The sequence below is a fragment of the Oncorhynchus clarkii genome, chromosome 9, assembly GCF_045791955.1.
Source record: "Oncorhynchus clarkii lewisi isolate Uvic-CL-2024 chromosome 9, UVic_Ocla_1.0, whole genome shotgun sequence".
Taxonomy (NCBI): Eukaryota; Metazoa; Chordata; class Actinopteri; order Salmoniformes; family Salmonidae; genus Oncorhynchus; species Oncorhynchus clarkii.
The window spans coordinates 33285790-33304186 of NC_092155.1; the positions used below are offsets into that span (position 1 = coordinate 33285790).

The window sequence follows — 18397 nt, forward strand, 5'->3', positions numbered from 1 at the left end:
CCAGACTCATATCAAACATCTCCAATCCAAAATCAAATCGAGAGTCGGCTTTCTATTTCGCAACAAAGCCTCCTTCACTCACGCCGCCAAACTTACCCTAGTAAAACTGACTATCCTACCGATCCTCGACTTCGGCGATGTCATCTACAAAATAGCTTCCAATACTCTACTCAGCAAACTGGATGCAGTTTATCACAGTGCCATCTGTTTTGTTACTAAAGCACCTTATACCACCCACCACTGCGACCTGTATGCTCTAGTCGGCTGGCCCTTGCTACATATTCGTCGCCAGACCCACTGGCTCCAGGTCATCTACAAGCCTATGCTAGGTAAAGCTCTGCCTTATCTCAGTTCACTGGTCACAATGGCAACACCCACCCATAGCACGCACTCCAGCAGGTGTATCTCACTGATCATCCCTAAAGCCAAAACCTCATTTGGCCGCCTTTCCTTCCAGTTCTCTGCTGTCTGTGACTGGAACGAATTGCAAAAATTGCTGAAGTTGGACTTTTATTTCCCTCACCAACTTTAAACATCTGCTATCTGAGCAGCTAACCGATCGCTGCAGCTGTACATAGTCCATCGGTATATAGCCCACCCAATTTACCTACCTCACCCCCATACTGTTTTTATTATATTTACTTTTCTGCTCTTTTGCACACCAGTATCTCTACCTGCACATGTTCATCTGATCATTTATCACTCCAGTGTTAATCTGCTAAATTGTAATTATTCACTCCTCTGCCTATTTATTGCCTACCTCCTCATGCCTTTTGCGCACAATGTATATAGATTCTTTTTTTTCTCTACTATGTTATTGACTTGTTTATTGTTTACTCCATGTGTAACTCTGTGTTTTTGTCTGTTCACACTGCTAAGCTTTATCTTGGCCAGGTCGCAGTTGAAAATGAGAACTTGTTCTCAACTAGCCTACCTGGTTAAATAAAGGTGAAATAAAAAAGAGATCAAAAAAGAGATAAAAGTAACAAGTAATTAAAGAGAAGCAGTAAAAAATAACAATATATACAGGGGGGTGCCGGTACAGAGTCAATGTGTGGGGGCACCGGTTAGTTGGGGTAGTATGTACATGTAGGTAGAGTTATTAGTGACTATGCATAGATGACAACAGAGTGGCAGTAGTGTGGAGAGGGGGGGGGGGGGATGCAAATAGTCTGGATAGCCATTTGACTAGATGTTCAGGAGTCTTATGGCTTGGGGGTAGAAGCTGTTTAGAAGCCTCTTGGACCTAGACTTGGCACTCCGGTACAGCTTGCCATGTGGTAGCAGAGAGTATATGACTAGGGTTGCTGGAGTCTTTGACAATTTTTAGGGCCTTCCTCTGACACTGCCTGGTTTTGAGGTCCTGGATGGCAGGAAGCTTGGCCCCAGTGATGTACTGGGCCGTTCGCACTACCCCTCTGTCTCCATGGTAAATGAATACCAACCAATGGAAGGTTGTTCTTTACAAGCTCCTATCCCACTGGGCACACACTGGTTGAATAAACATTGTTTCCACGTCATTTAAATGAAATTGACGTCAGTGCCCAGTGGGATGTGTCTAGTGAGACTAGACAGCATCATTCCACTTACATTTACAAGTCTCTATGAGATATTTATGAACACTGCCGGCTTTATATAACACCACTGAGCAACTTAAGGTCTAAAAGCCTGCAAGGGATGGTGAGGCTTAAGGACAAGATACTTTGGCTCTGTCTTAGACTGATGCTTCTGCTTGCCCTATCCAGTGTGGGCAGACGGTAGCAGAGCATCTGGTCTCAGACAGCTTCTACCTCCAGGCCATAAGACTGTTAAACAGCGTCCTTAGCTGTCCACCAGCACAAACATGAGGTTCAGAGATTATTTGCACTAGGGTTTGGAACCAAACTTATTTTCCAATCGTTTCATTCTGAACAGAACCCCCCCAAAATTGTTCCGTTCCACTGTTCCGACCAGCAAAATAAGGTGCTAAACCATTTCAAACCCCCCCCCCCCAAAAAAAGTGATGGTTTATATAATTCCTTTCGGTTTCTTTTTTAACCTGTAAAATTGATTGTTTTTTACATTTAACTAATTAAATTACTTCACCAATCCGTGCAGATAGAGCAGCTTGCCATGTAGCGGGCAGGATAGTTGTTTACATGTGCGGTGGACAGACAAGTGTAGAGCGCGAGATGCAGGCGGGGAGAGATTTAGAGAGGGTGGAGGAGGAGGCTGCTTGAAGCGTTGAATGTCTTGTTATGACATGCATTATCTGAATCAAGCCCACAGAATTATACGCTACCTACAGAGGAGCGGCTTTGAATGTCTTTGAATTTTTGAGAGTTGATTGGACCAGAGCTAGCTTGCTAGTAAACTTGTGTGTGTGTAGTGCGGCACCAGAATTAAAAACACATCTTACCTTTTGCAGTTAATAAAGCCAATGTGAAACTAAAGTATCCTTAACAAGCATTGAAAAATGTATCTATTCTTCTCTAATGAAAAATGTATCTTCCTATCTTATAAATCACGCTTTTCACTGATGTTCCCTCTAATATTTTGGGGGACTGAGCAAATTTTAGGTCTTGTGAGTGGAAACTTGAAAGTTGTGAGAATTTTTCGCAACTTCTGGCATGCATTTACAGTGAACACTGAGGCTGTACCTTTACAGTTTTAGCCAGTAGCCAATAGGCTTTCGTGGTTATTTTAGCATAATGTAGACCTACCAACAAAACTAATGGAGCAAATCCCACTTCCACATGGAAATAGCCTTTGACTTATATGATATAGCCTACAGTATATACAGTGCCTTGCGAAGGTATTCGGCCCCCTTGAACTTTGCGACCTTTTGCCACATTTCAGGCTTCAAACATAAAGATATAAAACTGTATTTTTTGTGAAGAATCAACAACAAGTGGGACACAATCATGAAGTGGAACGACATTTATTGGATATTTCAAACTGTTTTAACAAATCATAAACGGAAAAATTGGGCGTGCAAAATTACTCAGCCCCCTTAAGTTAATACTTTGTAGCGCCACCTTTTGCTGCGATTACAGATGTAAGTCGCTTGGGGTATGTCTCTATCAGTTTTGCACATCGAGAGACTGACATTTTTTCCCATTCCTCCTTGCAAAACAGCTCGAGCTCAATGAGGTTGGATGGAGAGCATTTGTGAACAGCAGTTTTCAGTTCTTTCCACAGATTCTCGATTGGATTCAGGTCTGGACTTTGACTTGGCCATTCTAACACCTGGATATGTTTATTTTTGAACCATTCCATTGTAGATTTTGCTTTATGTTTTGGATCATTGTCTTGTTGGAAGACAAATCTCCATCCCAGTCTCAGGTCTTTTGCAGACTCCATCAGGTTTTCTTCCAGAATGGTCCTGTATTTGGCTCCATCCATCTTCCCTGTCCCTGCTGAAGAAAAGCAGGCCAAAACCATGATGCTGCCACCACCATGTTTGACAGTGGGGATGGTGTGTTCAGCTGTGTTGCTTTTACGCCAAACATAACGTTTTGCATTGTTGCCAAAAAGTTCAATTTTGGTTTCATCTGACCAGAGCACCTTCTTCCACATGTTTGGTGTGTCTCCCAGGTGGCTTGTGGCAAACTTTAAATGACACTTTTTATGGATATCTTTAAGAAATGGCTTTCTTCTTGCCACTCTTCCATAAAGGCCAGATTTGTGCAATATACGACTGACTGTTGTCCTATGGACAGAGTCTCCCACCTCCACTGTAGATCTCTGCAGTTCATCCAGAGTGATCATGGGCCTCTTGGCTGCATCTCTGAAGAGTCTTCTCCTTGTATGAGCTGAAAGTTTAGAGGGACGGCCAGGTCTTGGTAGATTTGCAGTGGTCTGATACTCCTTCCATTTCAATATTATCGCTTGCACAGTGCTCCTTGGGATGTTTAAAGCTTGGGAAATCTTTTTGTATCCAAATCCGGCTTTAAACTTCTTCACAACAGTATCTCGGACCTGCCTGGTGTGTTCCTTGTTCTTCATGATGCTCTCTGCGCTTTTAACGGACCTCTGAGACTATCACAGTGCAGGTGCATTTATACGGAGACTTGATTGCACACAGGTGGATTGTATTTATCATCATTAGTCATTTAGGTCAACATTGGATCATTCAGAGATCCTCACTGAACTTCTGGAGAGAGTTTGCTGCACTGAAAGTAAAGGGGCTGAATAATTTTGCACGCCCAATTTTTCAGTTTTTGATTTGTTAAAAAAGTTTGAAATATCCAATAAATGTCATTCCACTTCATGATTGTGTCCCACTTGTTGATTCTTCACAAAAAATACAGTTTTATATCTTTATGTTTGAAGCCTGAAATGTGGCAAAAGGTCGCAAAGTTCAAGGGGGCCGAATACTTTCGCAAGGCACTGTATGTGGGTTTCAATGTAGGCCTACATTTGCATGAGACTTTTTAAAAAGTTTTTACATTATTGATATCATTTTTTACTTGATCTGTAACACTATGGGCCAAATAGGTGACTGTAAATTGCATTGTATTGTGTTGTATGATACAAGAAACCACTTTCTTATTGACATACTTATTATTTGCATACTCAAGCCTGTCTCAAAATACAACACTGCCCCTTCAATTAAGATGTAAGCTTCTTACTTGACTGTTTTTTCAAAGACTGCCTGAAATGTGGCCTACATGTGCTGTGCTTTGTAACCCTCCATTGCTGACCTATACTTATCTATAACGGGGATAATAACTCACTAACTAGCAAAGAATATCAACACTTATGGGTGATTGAAAGACCATTTGTGTGCTACCCCAGCCAACAGAATTCTACACGTTCTACTCTGAATCTGCCTACAACAAAATTACAGACTCAATTTTGCAAAGTTAGATTTGTTTTGGTTTGTTGCATTGAAAAGGGTCTGATGTTGGTTTTGGTTGAAATGTTGATTTGATCACAGAAAAAAATGTAATCTATATAGTGCAAACTCAGTGAAGATGTCACTGCGAGGCATCACATTTCTTCTGCGCAGCAGTCCTAGAGTGAACATCGCTTGTTACATCAGTAGATCACTGTAGCCTATGCTTCAGAGGGGAAGGTAGCGTAATCACACACACACACTTGCAAAGATTTTCAGCTGGCAGCAGACACTGGAAGAGGTTTCTGAGTGACAGAGTAAGGGCTTTGCATATTCTCTTCGTTGTTTTTTTGTGGGACTGGAAAAATCACTTTCGTTCCTGGTTCTGTTTCTCAAAAAATTCCTTTTTGCATTTGCACTGACTCTCTACACACCCAATCCATACACACACTCAAATGCAATCTATCACACTCACACACACACTCACTACAATCACTGCTGCTATTATTTATTACTATTTATTGTACTGCTCACTTCGTCAACCGTCATACTATTTATTATAGACCATTTCTAGTTTTCACGTGAACTCAACATGAAATCCAAAAATAATTTCAACATGATATTGGATTTAGATTAAAAGTTGGGTGAAAACAATAAAAAATTATGTTGATTACATTTTGCAAATCCAATCAGTTTTCCAAGTTGATTCAGCACCATCACATTACATTTTTTGGTTGAAATGGCATGGAAGGTGAAAGCTATTAATTTTATTTGACCTTGATATAACTAGGCAAGTCAGTTAAGAAAATAATATTATTTACAATGACAGCCTACCCCTAAGCCGGACAACACTGGGCCAATTGTGCGCCGCCCTATGGTACTCCCAATCACAGCCGGTTGTGATACAGCCTGGAATCAAACCAGGGTATGTAGTGACACCTATAGCACTGAGATGCATAGCCTTACATGCTGACCAGACCGGACACGTCGCGTGCTCGAGCGTCGCAAAATACATTTAGAAATCCATGTTATTCAATTATTGCACCCACACTGCTCGCGCGCGCCAATGAGCATCTGCGATGCCAAGGGCTAAACTAGAACTCCTTTCTATTTCTGACGCAGATCACGCTGCAAGTCCTGCCTCTCCCATCTCCTCATTGGTTTATAGAAGCAGGTACCCATGTGCCATCTCCTCAACACAGACTAACTGTGTTGCCGGCTGTCGTGGTAATACTATGAAAGTGTAACGTTAGATGCCAATCACCATATAAGTTCAAAAATGAAAAATTCTGGAAGGAGGAGAGATGACTAGAAACGATTCAGTTGGCCGTTTTATGTGTGGATTAAACTTCTTATGGCTGGGGGCAGTATTGAGTAGCTTGGATGAGTTTTGATTTGTTTACCAAACGTGCTAACAAAAGTAACGTAAACTCACGTAAACTCGTACATCGCCTTGGTCCGTACATTTGCCCTTATTTTAGCGCCCACAAAATTATTTAAAAAAAATGGCAGGTGGGGAAGCGAAACTAATGCGTGATAGTGAGAAGGAGAGATGTTGTGTGGGAAAATTGCTTTTTTTCACTCGATCTGTCCAACCTATCACCTTATCGCCTCTAAAATGTAAATAAAACACTATAAAGAGTTTATATAATGTGTCATTACATACCTATTTGAAGGTTTGTGTCGAATTTGAATCGGGTTTTTAGGGCGGTGCTAAAGTGATCTTAGAAGTAAACAGCGGCTTTGAGAATGATGATCAAAAAAAAATGACTAGGTATCCCCCCTTACCCAGTCACTCTCCATTTCTTGTTTTTAAAGGATGAGAGAAGTGCTACACCTGGTGGAGAGAGATTGTAAAATGGAAATAGTTGCTTTATGCGTGCTGTACGTTACGACATGACACGTCACGATGTAACGGAGGGTCTGTTTTTTCGACTTTTCTCCAATACTATAGAGCCATTACCATGTCGATCAACGCTTGAATAGGAACGTAGTTCACACCCCAGAGTTTGAAGTCAACACAGTCGCTACAGTCCCATTAGTTTTCGGTCCCATTAGTGCGGTTGCGCACATTTGTACGGAATGTGGTGAGTTTACGTTAGCTATTTGGACATAAATGATGGACATTATCGAACAAATCAAACATTTATTGTGGAACTGGGATTCCTGGGAGTGCATGCTGATGAAGATCATCAAAGGTAAGTGAATATTTATAATGTTATTTCTGACTTCTGTTGACTCGGATATATGTATTTGTTGTCTGAGCGCCGTTCTCAGATTATTGCATGGTTTGCTTTTTCCATAAAGCTTTTTTGAAATCTGACACAGTGGTTGCATTAAGGAGAAGTTTATCTATATTTCCATTCATAATGCACTTGTATTTTAATCAACATTTATAATGAGTATTTTTGTAAATTGATGTGGCTCTCTGCAAAATCACCGGATGTTTATGGAACTACTGAACATGACGCGCCAATGTATACTGAGATTTTTTTATATAAATATGAACTTTATCAAACAAAACATACATGTATTGTGTAACATGAAGTCCTATGAGTGTCATCTGATGAAGATCATCAAAGGTTAGAGATACATTTTATCTCTATTTGTGCTTTTTGTGACTCCTCTCTTTGGCTGGAAAAATGGCTGAATTTTCCTGTGACTTGGCGGTGACCGAACATAATAATTGTTTGTGGTGCTTTCGCTGTAAAACCTATTTGAAATCGGACACTTTGGTGGGATTAACAACAAGATTACCGTTAAAATGGTTTAAGATACTTGTATGTTTGAGGAATTTTAATTATGTGATTTCTGTTGTTTGAATTTGGCGCTCTGCACTTTCACTGGCTGTTGTCATATCGATCCCGTTAAGAACATTTCAGCCCTAAGAAGTTTTAATTGTCGGAGTAGAGGACCTTGTGCATTTCAGGTAAAATAACAACTCAATGTTTATATCCCAGGACGTATTAGCTAGCAACAGCAAGCTAGCTAAATAGGACAAATTAGCTAGCAAGTGCAAGCTAACTAGCTACATTGCCATACATGTTTAATGCTTTTTGACCTGTCCCCAAATTAATGTCATTGGTTCAGAGTTTGTTTTGATGTTTTAACCTGCGTCTCATGATCGCGTTTGGTGTAGGGTACAAAATAAATGTATTCACGATAGTGCACGCGTGCAGCCGGTTTGGGTTCCGTGTTAGACCGCTGCAACACTCAGGAGTCCCGCAATGGGGAGCCGCAGCTATGATCCCTTATTTTTTTTTATTTAACTTGGCAAGTCAGTTAAGAAAATATCTTATTTACAATGGTGCCCTACCAGGGAACAGTGGGTTAACTGCCTTGTTCAGGGGCAGAATTACAGATTTTTACCTTGTCAGCTTGGGGATTTGATCCAGCAACCTTTCGGTCACTGGCCCAACATTATAACCACTAGGCTACCTGCCTTATTGATGCCACTTAAATCAGTGTAGATGAATGGGAGGACACAGGTTAAAGAAGGATCTTGAAGTCTTGGAAGTCTCGTTCATCCATTCAGAGGATGAACGAGCAAGACAAAATATTTAAGTGAATGGGATATGGTAATAGGTGCCAGGCGCACTGGTTTGTGTCACAAACTGCAATTTTGCTGCGTTTTTAAAGAATGTGTATCAAGAATGGTCCACCACACAAAGGACATCCAGCCAAATTGACACAATTATGGGATGTATTGGTGTCAACATGGGCCAGCATTCCTGTGGAATGCTTTCGACACCTTGTAGAGTACATGCATCGACGAGGCTGTTCTGAGGGCAAAAGGTCAGGGTGCAACTCAATATTAGTAAGGTGTTCATAATGTTTGGTATACTCAGTGTATATTTCCCACCACATCTTAATGCTCTACTGCTGCTAATTTTACTACTACTTTTATACTTTTTAATATTTGTTTACCAATTATTGCCTTATTGTGTTATTGTTGTTTTATTTGTACTATATTTCACTACACTGTTGAGAGGTAGCGCTCAAGTAAGCATTTAATTGCACTGTTTATACCCTGATGTATCCTGTGTATATGACGAATGAACTTTGAATTGATTTACTACTTTGCATAGTCAGGATCTTTCCATGTAAAGAATATGGAAAACACTGACTCTGAGACTGGTCAGAATAATTTATAATCTTAACAACATTCCATTATCTTTTAAAGGAACTGCACAATGTTTCAAATCCCTTAATTAAAGGTCACATGGTACAAAATGATTTAACCACCAGGTGGTAAGTATTTGAAATCTATTTGAGAACCACATACAGTTGGCTGCTAAACAAACTGCAAGATGGAGAAGGTTGGATGGTTGCATTTATTTCTACACCACACTACGCCCTCACACATTTATATTCCCATACCAGACTGTGATTTAGAACTTTATCAGCCAGATGGAACGACTAAATGTAAATAATGGTGGGTAATTGGGTAATGGGGCATCTAGGAGTGTGACTGAGAGGTCATGCATTGTAGTAGTCACTTAGCAGTCAGTCAGGCAGGGCACAATATATTAATATTATTTTTGAATCGTTTAATTGAAGGCTCAGCTTCCAGGTAAGTGAAGACTGTAAAAGATGAAATCATTCCAGTCCAACTACAACTCCCAGTACAATTAACTACACAACCAGTCCTCAGAACAGCAGACCATTTTACAGGTCAACAACACTAGTCATTTACTCCTTTAAACTATTGACAATATTTCTTCACACCTACATTTCAAACATTTCTTCGGCACTCACTTATTTAAAAAAAAAAAATGGAAATGCTCAACTACATTCATCCCACATATAAAAACATGGCTGCTATGTTTCTCTGAACTTCAAAAATCTCCTTCATCTAAGCTTTAATATGGAGAATCCTTTGGAACGCAAATCATTCAGGGCATCCTCAAGTTCCTTGCCTTTCTATTTGCATTGCAAAATTGGGTGATATTTTCACCCTACTCCCTTGACGGGATTACATTGGAATGACACTGTACCTCCCCACTGAATTAGCATATTCAGCCCTGACGCGATGCCATTTATAATTTCTCTGTAAATAGCTAATAGGTTTTCAACTTGGATTAAAACAAATCAGCGCTCTCCTTCACTAGATTCCCGATATTACACTGACCTCACATTACATTTAAGATGTTTCCCTTAGCAGCCATTTATTAGGATAAAAGCATTACACATATCTGTGGGCTAATAGTGTTTGTGAAAGTCCCATTATATGGACTCACACCATGACATACAATGCCTTAAGAAACTATTCATATACCTTGACTTATTCCACATTTTGCTGTGTAACAGCCTGAATTCAAAATGTATTTAAAAAATATTTTCTCACCCATCAACACAATATCTCACAATGACAAAGTGAAAACATTTTATTATTAAAAAAAATGAAATACAGAAGTGTAATTTAGGTAGCTATTACACGCCTTTGCTATGCCACTCCAAATTGAACTCAGGTGCATCCCATTTCCTTTGATCATCCTTGAGACGTCACTAAAACTTGATTGGAGTCCACCTGTGGCCAATTCAATTGTTTAGACATGACATTTTAGACAGAAACACGCCTGTCTATAAAAGGTCCCACAGTTGACGGTGCATGTCAGAGCAGAAAGGAAGTATCCGTATATCTCTGAGATAGAATTGGGGAATGGTATTAAACAATTTCTGGAGTGTTGGAAGTTTCCAAGAGAACGGTGGTCTCCATCATTGGGAAATTAGAAATATATATAACTACCCAGACTCTGCCTAGAACTGGCTGTCCGAACAAACTGAGCAACCGGGCAAGAAGGACCTTGGTCAGGGAGGTGACCAAGAACTGATTGACAACTCTGACAGAGCTACAGAGTTTCTTGGCTGAGATGAGAGCACAGCACTGCACCAATCTGGGCTTATGGGAGAGTGGCAAGATGGAAGCCACTCATGAGAAAAAGGCATATGGCAGCACGCCTGGAGTTTGAAATAAGACACGTGAAAGACTATGAGAGAATAAGGCAAACGATTATGTGGTCTGATGAGAATTTTTTAAAACTATTTGGCATGAATGCAAAGTGTTGAGAAAACCAGGCACAGTTCATCACCCATCTAACGCCCTCACTAATGTGAAGCATGGTGGTGGCAGCTTCATGCTATGGGGATGCTTCAGTGTCAGGGATGGGTGAATTATTATGAGGATGGGTGAAAGATGGGTGTGTAGATAGGTGGAAAAAAAAACATATTTAACCTCACTATGGTAGGGGGCACTATTTTCACCTCTGGATGAAAAGCGTGCCCAAATTAAACTGCCTGTCACTCATGCTCAGAAGCTAGGATGTGCATATAATTGGTAGATTTGGATAGAAAACATTCTACAGTTTCTAAAACTGTTAAATAATGTCTCTGAGTTTAACAGAACTGATATGTCAGGCGAACACTTGAGAAAAATCCATCCAGGAAGTGGGATTTTTTTATGTTTGTAGTTTTCCATTGACAGCCTATAGAGTACCCCATGACTTAAGACTCAAATTACACTTCCTATGGCTTCCACCAGATGTCAACAGTCTTTAGAAATTGTTTCAGGCTTGTATTCTGAAAAATTAGGGAGTAAGACCACTCTGAGTAAGTGGACAGTGGAAAGTCCCCAGACCTGTTTGCTGCGCCCGACCGAGAGCACGCCTTTCTTGTTTTTCTTTCATATTGATGAAGCTATTGTCCGGTTGAAATATTATCGATCATTATGACTAAAAACAACCTGAGGATTGATTATAAATATCGTTTAACATGTTTCTACGAACTTTATGGATACTATTTGGATTTTTCGTCTGCCTGTTGTGACTGCCTTTAAGCCATTGGATTACTGAACAAAACGCGCCAACAAAACAGAGATTTTTGGATATAAAGAGGGACTTTACCGAACAAAACAAACATTTATTGTGAAACTGTGAGTTTCTTGTGAGTGCAACCATATGAAGATCATCAAAGGTAAGTGATTAATTGTATTGCTATTTCTGACTTTTGTAACTCCAATACTTGGCTGGTAACTGTTTGTAATGTTTTGTGTGCTGGGTGCTGTCCTCAGATAATCGCATGGTATGCTTTCGCCGTAACGCCTTTTTAGTATCCTGAGGGGGAAAAGGCTTTGTCCTCAGATCCTCAAAAGGTTCTACAGCTGCAACATCGAGAGCATGGTTGCATCAATGCCTGTTACGGCAACTGCTCGGCCTCCGACCTCAAGGCGTTACAGAAGGTAGTGCGTATGGCTCAGTACATCACTGGGGCTAAGCTGCCTGCCATTCAGGACCTCTACATCCGGCGGTGTCAGAGGAAGGCCCTAAAAAAATCGACCCCAGCCACCCCAGTCATAGACTGTTCTCTCTACTACCGCATGCCAAGCAGTGCTAGAGTGCCAAGTCTAGGACAAAAAGGCTCCTCAACAGTTTTTACCCCCAAGCCATAAGACTCCTGAACAGGTAATCAAATGGCTACCCGGACTATTTGCATTGTGTGCCCCCCCAACCCCTATTTTACGCTGCTGCTACTCTCTGTTGATCATATATGCATAGTCACTTTAACTATACATTCATGTACATACTACCTCAATTAGCCCAACTAACCGGGCTATCTGCATTGTGTCCTGCCACCTACCAACCGCCAGCCCCTCTTTTACGCTACAGCTACTCTCTGTTTATCATATATGCATAGTCACTTTAACCATATCTACATGTACATACTACCTCAATCAGCCTGACTAACTGGTGCCTGTATATAGCCTCGCTACTGTATACAGCCACGCTACTGTTATTTTTCACTGTCTTTTTTTAATGTTGTTTTTATTTCTTTACTTACCTATTGTTCACCTAATACTTTTTTTGTTTCTTGAAATTGAACTGTTGGTTAATTTTGCACGCCCAATTTTTCAGTTTTTGATTTGTTAAAAAAGTTAGAAATATGCAATAAATGTCATTCTACTTCATGATTGTGTCCCACTTGTTGTTGATTCTTCACAAAAAAATACAGTTTTATATCTTTATGTTTGAAGCCTGAAATGTGGCAAAAGGTCGCAAAGTTCAAGGGGGCCGAATACTTTCGCAAGGCACTGTATGTTCACAGAGCCCTGGTCTGAAATAACAAGCAAAATTCTGCTACAATAAATCACAATATAAAGTATAGGGCCCAAGCAACAGGTTTAACCTGGGAATGTTATTTACAGCTCTCAGAGCTATACTGTAAGTCAGAGCAGCAAGTGACTTGAAGTACATTATACTACTGTACTGCTCTGAGAGGGATAGTAGTGGATAGTGCTACATTTATGGTAGAATGAAGACATTCATTTCACAGTATCGGAATATAGGTTTTATGGTGTGTTCTATATTTATTCATCAAAAGGCCATGAACCACATGGTTCTATTAGAATCCATCTAATTGCAAAAACGTATGTGCAACAACTCAACCTCTCTCCATTGAGCGTTGGTCGAGTGACAGAAAGTCCTGGGTTAACCTGAAGAGGACCGGGATTATGAACACCCGTTAACTTTCTGGCGCTCTATGAAAGTGGAACCAGGCAAAGATAAAAAAGGCATACCATGTCGCTTTGTGTAAACATTAGTAGCAAGACAAGAATAGAGAAACAGTGTTGTGTATGTTGGATAACTGCTTACCTTCACTGAGTGGGTCCAGTGTGTGGATCATAAGCTGAAAGATGCTGTTTCTCATCAGGCTGTTGTGCAGGGAGGCTGAGCTGCCACCTCTCTGGAGCCGTGGCCTAGCCTGCAAAAGGAGGTCAACGCTGTCAAACAAACAATGGCACCATTACACAATCCTTTCAAGTCCTTGGCTGTTCCCCTAAGGAAATACCTGAAGGACAAAGGCTTGTGGCACCTGGTCACACGACTTGACAGTATTCCAGGTGTGACAAAACTAGGACATGCCTTGTTGATAGTGTTGTTTATAAGGCAGAACAGAGCTTTATTATAGACAGACTTCTTCCCATTTTAGCTACTGTTGCATCAACATGTTTTGACTATGACAGTTTACAATCCAGGGTTACTCCAAGCAGTTTAGTCACCTCAACTTGCTCAATTTCCACATTATTTATTACAAGATTTAGTTGAGGTTCAGGGTTCAGGGAATGATTTGTCCCAAATACAATGCTTTTAATTATAGAAATACTTAGGACTAACTTGTTTATTGCCACCCATTCTAAAACTGGCTGCAGCCCCTTTTTAAGTATTGCAGTGATTTCACTCACTGTGTTAGCTGACATGTACAGTGTTGAGTAATCCGCATACATAGACACACAGGGTTTACTTAGAGTCAGTGACATGTCATTAGTAAAGATTGAAAAGTGTAAGGGGTCTAGACAGCTGCACTGGGGAATTCCTGATTATACCTTGATTGTGTTGGAGAGGCTTCCATTGAAGAATACCCTCTGTGTTCTGTTAGACAGGTAACTCTTTATCCACAATATAGACAGGTAACTCTTTATCCACAATATAGTAGGGGGTGTAAATCCATAACACATATGTTTTGCCATCAGCAGACTATGATCGATAATGTCAAAAGCCATACTGAAGTCTAACAAAACAGCTCCCACAATCTTTTTATAATCCATTTCTCTCAGCCAATTTCTCCCAGACTCTCAGCCAAACCTCAGCCAGTCATTTGTGTTAAATATCCTTCCCTATAAACATGCATAAAGTCTGTCAATTTGTTTAATGTAAAATAGCATTGTATCTGGTCAAACAACATTTTATACAAAAGCTTACAAAGGGTTGGTAACAGGCTGAATTGGTTTGCTATTTGAGCAAGTTTTACTTGAGTAGCGGAATGACTTTTGCTTTACGTACAGTTGAAGTCAGAAGTTTACATACACTTAGGTTGTCATTAAAAGTCATATTTCAACCACTCCACAAATTTCTTGTTCACAAACTATAGTTTTGGCAAGTCGGTTAGGATATCTACTTTGTGAATTACACAAGTAATTTTTCCAACAATTGTTTACAGACAGATTATTTCACTTATAATTCATTGTATCACAATTCTAGTGGGTCAGAAGTGTACATACACGTTTACATACACAAGTTGACTGTGCCTTTGAACAGCTTGGAAAATTCCAAAATATTATGTCATGGCTTTAGTAGCTTGTGATAGGCTAATTGGCATCATTTGAGTCAATTGGAGGTGCACCTGTGGATGTATTTCAAGGCCCACCTTCAAACTCAGTGCCACTTTGCTTTAAATAATGGGAAAATCAAAAGAAATCAGCCTTGACCCCAGAAAAAATGTGTAGACCTCCACAAGTCTGGTTCATGGGAGCAATTTCCAAACGCCTGAAGGTACCACGTTCATCTGTACAACCAATAGTACGCAAGTATAAGCACCATGGGACCACGCAGTAGTCATACCGCTCACGTTCTGTCTCCTAGAGATGAACTTACTTTGGTGTGAAAAGTGCAAATCAATCCCAGGGCCTGAGGCTGGAGGAAATATGGCCACAGTAAAACCAGTCCTATAATGACATAACCTGAAAGGCCGCTCAGCAAGGAAGAAGCCCCTGCTCCGAAACCGGAGCAAAAAAGTCAGACTACGGTTTGCAACTGCACATGGGGACAAAGACCACACTTTTTGGAGAAATGTCCTCTGGTCTGCTGAAACAAAAATATAACTGTTTGGCCATAATGTCAATCGTTATGTTTGAAGGGAAAAAAGGGGAGGCTTGCAAGCCGAAGAACATCCCAACCGTGAAGCACCGGGGTGGCAGCATCATGTTGTGGGGGTGCTTTGCTGCAGGAGGGACTGGTGTACTTCTCAAAATAGATGGCATCATGAGGTAGGAAAATTATATGGATATATTGAAGCAACATCTCAAGACATCAGGGTCTTCCAAATGGACAATGACCCCAAGCATACTTCCAAAGTTGTGGCACAATGGCCTAAGGACATCAAAGTCAAGGTATTGGAGTGGCCATCACAAAGCCCTGACCTCATTCCTATTGACAATTTGCGGGCAGAACTGAAAAAGCGTGTGCAAGCCAGGAGGCCTACAAACCTGACACAGTTACACCAGCTCTGTCTGGAGGAATGGGCCAAAATTCACCCAATATATTGTGGGAAGCTTGAGGAACGCTAGCCGATGCGTTTGGCCCAAGTTAAACAATTTAAAGGCAATACTACCAAATACTAATAGAGTGTATGTAAACTTCTGACCCACTGGGAATGTGATGAAAGAAATAAAATCTGAAATAAATCATTCTCTCTACTATTATTCTGACGTTTCACATTCTTAAAATAAAGTGGTGATCCTAACTGACCTTAGACAATACATTTTTAAAAGGATTAAATGTCAGGAAATGTGAAAAACTGAGTTTAAATGTATTTGGCTAAGGTGTATGTAAACTTCCGACTTCAACTGTAGGCTTAGATTGAAGATATAGCAAATAGGAGTGGCAATATCGTCCGCTATTTTCCGCAGTAATTTTCCATTCAAGTTGTCAGACCCAGGTGGCTTGTCATTATTGATAGACAACAATAATGTTTCACCTCTTCCACACTTACTTTTCGGAAATCAAAATTACAATGCTGGTCTTGAATAATTTGGACAGTTATACTTGGATGTGTAGTGTCGGCATGATGGAGCTGAGTTTGCCTTTTTGCAAACTTCAAAGCTTTTTACTATCAGTCTTTATATATTTTATCTTTGTTTCACAGTATAGTTTATTATTTTTATTCAGTTTAGTCACATGAATTCTCAATTTGCAGTACGTTTGCCAATTGGTCGTGCAGCCACACTTATTTGCCATTGCTTTTGCCTCATCCCTCTCTTTAATTCATCATCAATCCATGGGGATTTAACTGTTTTTACAGTCATTTTCTTAATGGGTGCATGCTTATTAGTAACTGGAACAAGCAATTTCATAAATGTATCAAGTGCAGCGTCTGGTTGCTCCTCATTACACACCACAGACCTGCAAATATTCTTTATATCCTCAATATAGGAATCATTACAAAACGTATTGTATGACCTTGTGTATAGGTCCAGCTTTTGGAACTTTGGTTTCCCTAGATATGGCTACTATATTGTGATCACTACATCCGATGGATTTGGATACAGCTTTAAAGCAGATTTCTGCAACATTAGTAAAGATGTAATCAATACATGATTTAATTTAATTCCTGTGTTGTTTGTAAATACCCTGGTTGATAACCTGAACCAAGTTTCAGGCACTGGTTACAGATTGAAGCTTTTTATTGAGTGGGCAGCTTGATGAAAGCCAGTCAATATTAAGGTCACCCAGAAAATATACCTCTCTGTTGAAAATCACATGCATTTCATACAAATTATCCAGAAACTGACTATTAGCACCTGATGGTCTATAGCAGCTTCCCTCAAGAATGGTGAGGCTAATGAACCTGTAGCCATATTACTTCAATAATATTTAACATGAGATGCTCTCTAAGCTTTACAGGAATCTGTCTCTGTATATAGGCTGCACCACCGCATTGGCGTTTCTGTCTGTTCTGTAGATGTTAAAGCCATGTATTGCTACCACTGTATCAATAAATGTATTATCTAAGTGAGTTTCAGAAAGTCAGAATATGAATGTCATCTGTTACTAGCAAGTTATTGATTTCATGAACCTTGTCACTTAGGCTATATATGTTAATGTAGGCTATTTTTATCACTTTTCTGGAATGCTAGATTTTTTTATATTGCTTTACTAGGAAGCTTATTATTATTTACTGTATGTTTGAGCTGATAGTTCAGGGTGAGCTTCACACAGTGGACTTCCTACTAGGGCACACCGCCTCAGTGCTAACAATATAACGCTGGTTCATAGACACATGATTACTGTATACAATAGCTATAGGATCGACAGAGGCATTCAGGGGAGTTAGAGGGACATAAAAGTTACTTTCATTGTGACTGCCAACACACCTGGGATTATGTAAATTTTTTCCAGCATTACTACAACTCACCATTACAATGGTAGGGATTATCTAACCTGGGGTTGAGTCATTGATAAGTCATTGTCTCAACGCAGCCTTGAAATGTGTAGACAGAGTCTAGGAGCGAAGATAATTTGGATGGACTCCGTCATTCATGTAGAGCATCTTCTGTTTCCAAAAGGTGTCAAAGTTATCTAAAAAAGATATTCCAGCAGAGCTACAGGAAACTTTTAGCCAGGTGTGTAATGCTAGTAGCCTGCTAAATCTTTCACACCCACGGCCCAACGTTGGTACCAGACCTGAAATAATTGCCAGCTTTTGGGAATTTTTCAGCGCTAGCCCTCCTTTAAAATACATTTTCAGCAGTTCCGAGTTAGCCCTCCTAATGTCGTTTGACCCCACATGGACTATGACTGTGTCAGCTCCCGGCAGCTGTCGCAGAATGGTTGGAAGCAGCCTTGTTTTGCTCCAGGATAGCAAAGGGTTTTTGCCCCAGGAACTGAGATGTTTCTTACCATAGAGCTGCCGATGACGACAGCTAGTGCAATGGCCGACAAGGTCCGGCCGTTCTTTCGCAAACCTCTCGAGGACTGAAGGGCGGTGGGACCCGATGGACCCGAGCCAGCTGTAGTATAAATTGTG

At 40.3% G+C, this 18397-nt stretch overlaps 1 protein-coding gene across 4 annotated transcripts in view; it reads right to left on the reverse strand.

Moving 5' to 3' along the window:
- The window catches only part of LOC139416214 (sodium/potassium/calcium exchanger 2-like), a 168057-nt gene that overhangs the window by 82032 nt on the left and 67628 nt on the right, over positions 1–18397 (reverse strand). For all 4 annotated transcript variants that reach the window (XM_071164624.1, XM_071164623.1, XM_071164621.1 and 1 more), the window contains one exon: positions 13468–13576. In XM_071164624.1, coding sequence (XP_071020725.1) covers positions 13468–13576 — 109 coding nt within the window. The remainder of the gene's footprint in view (positions 1–13467; positions 13577–18397) is intronic.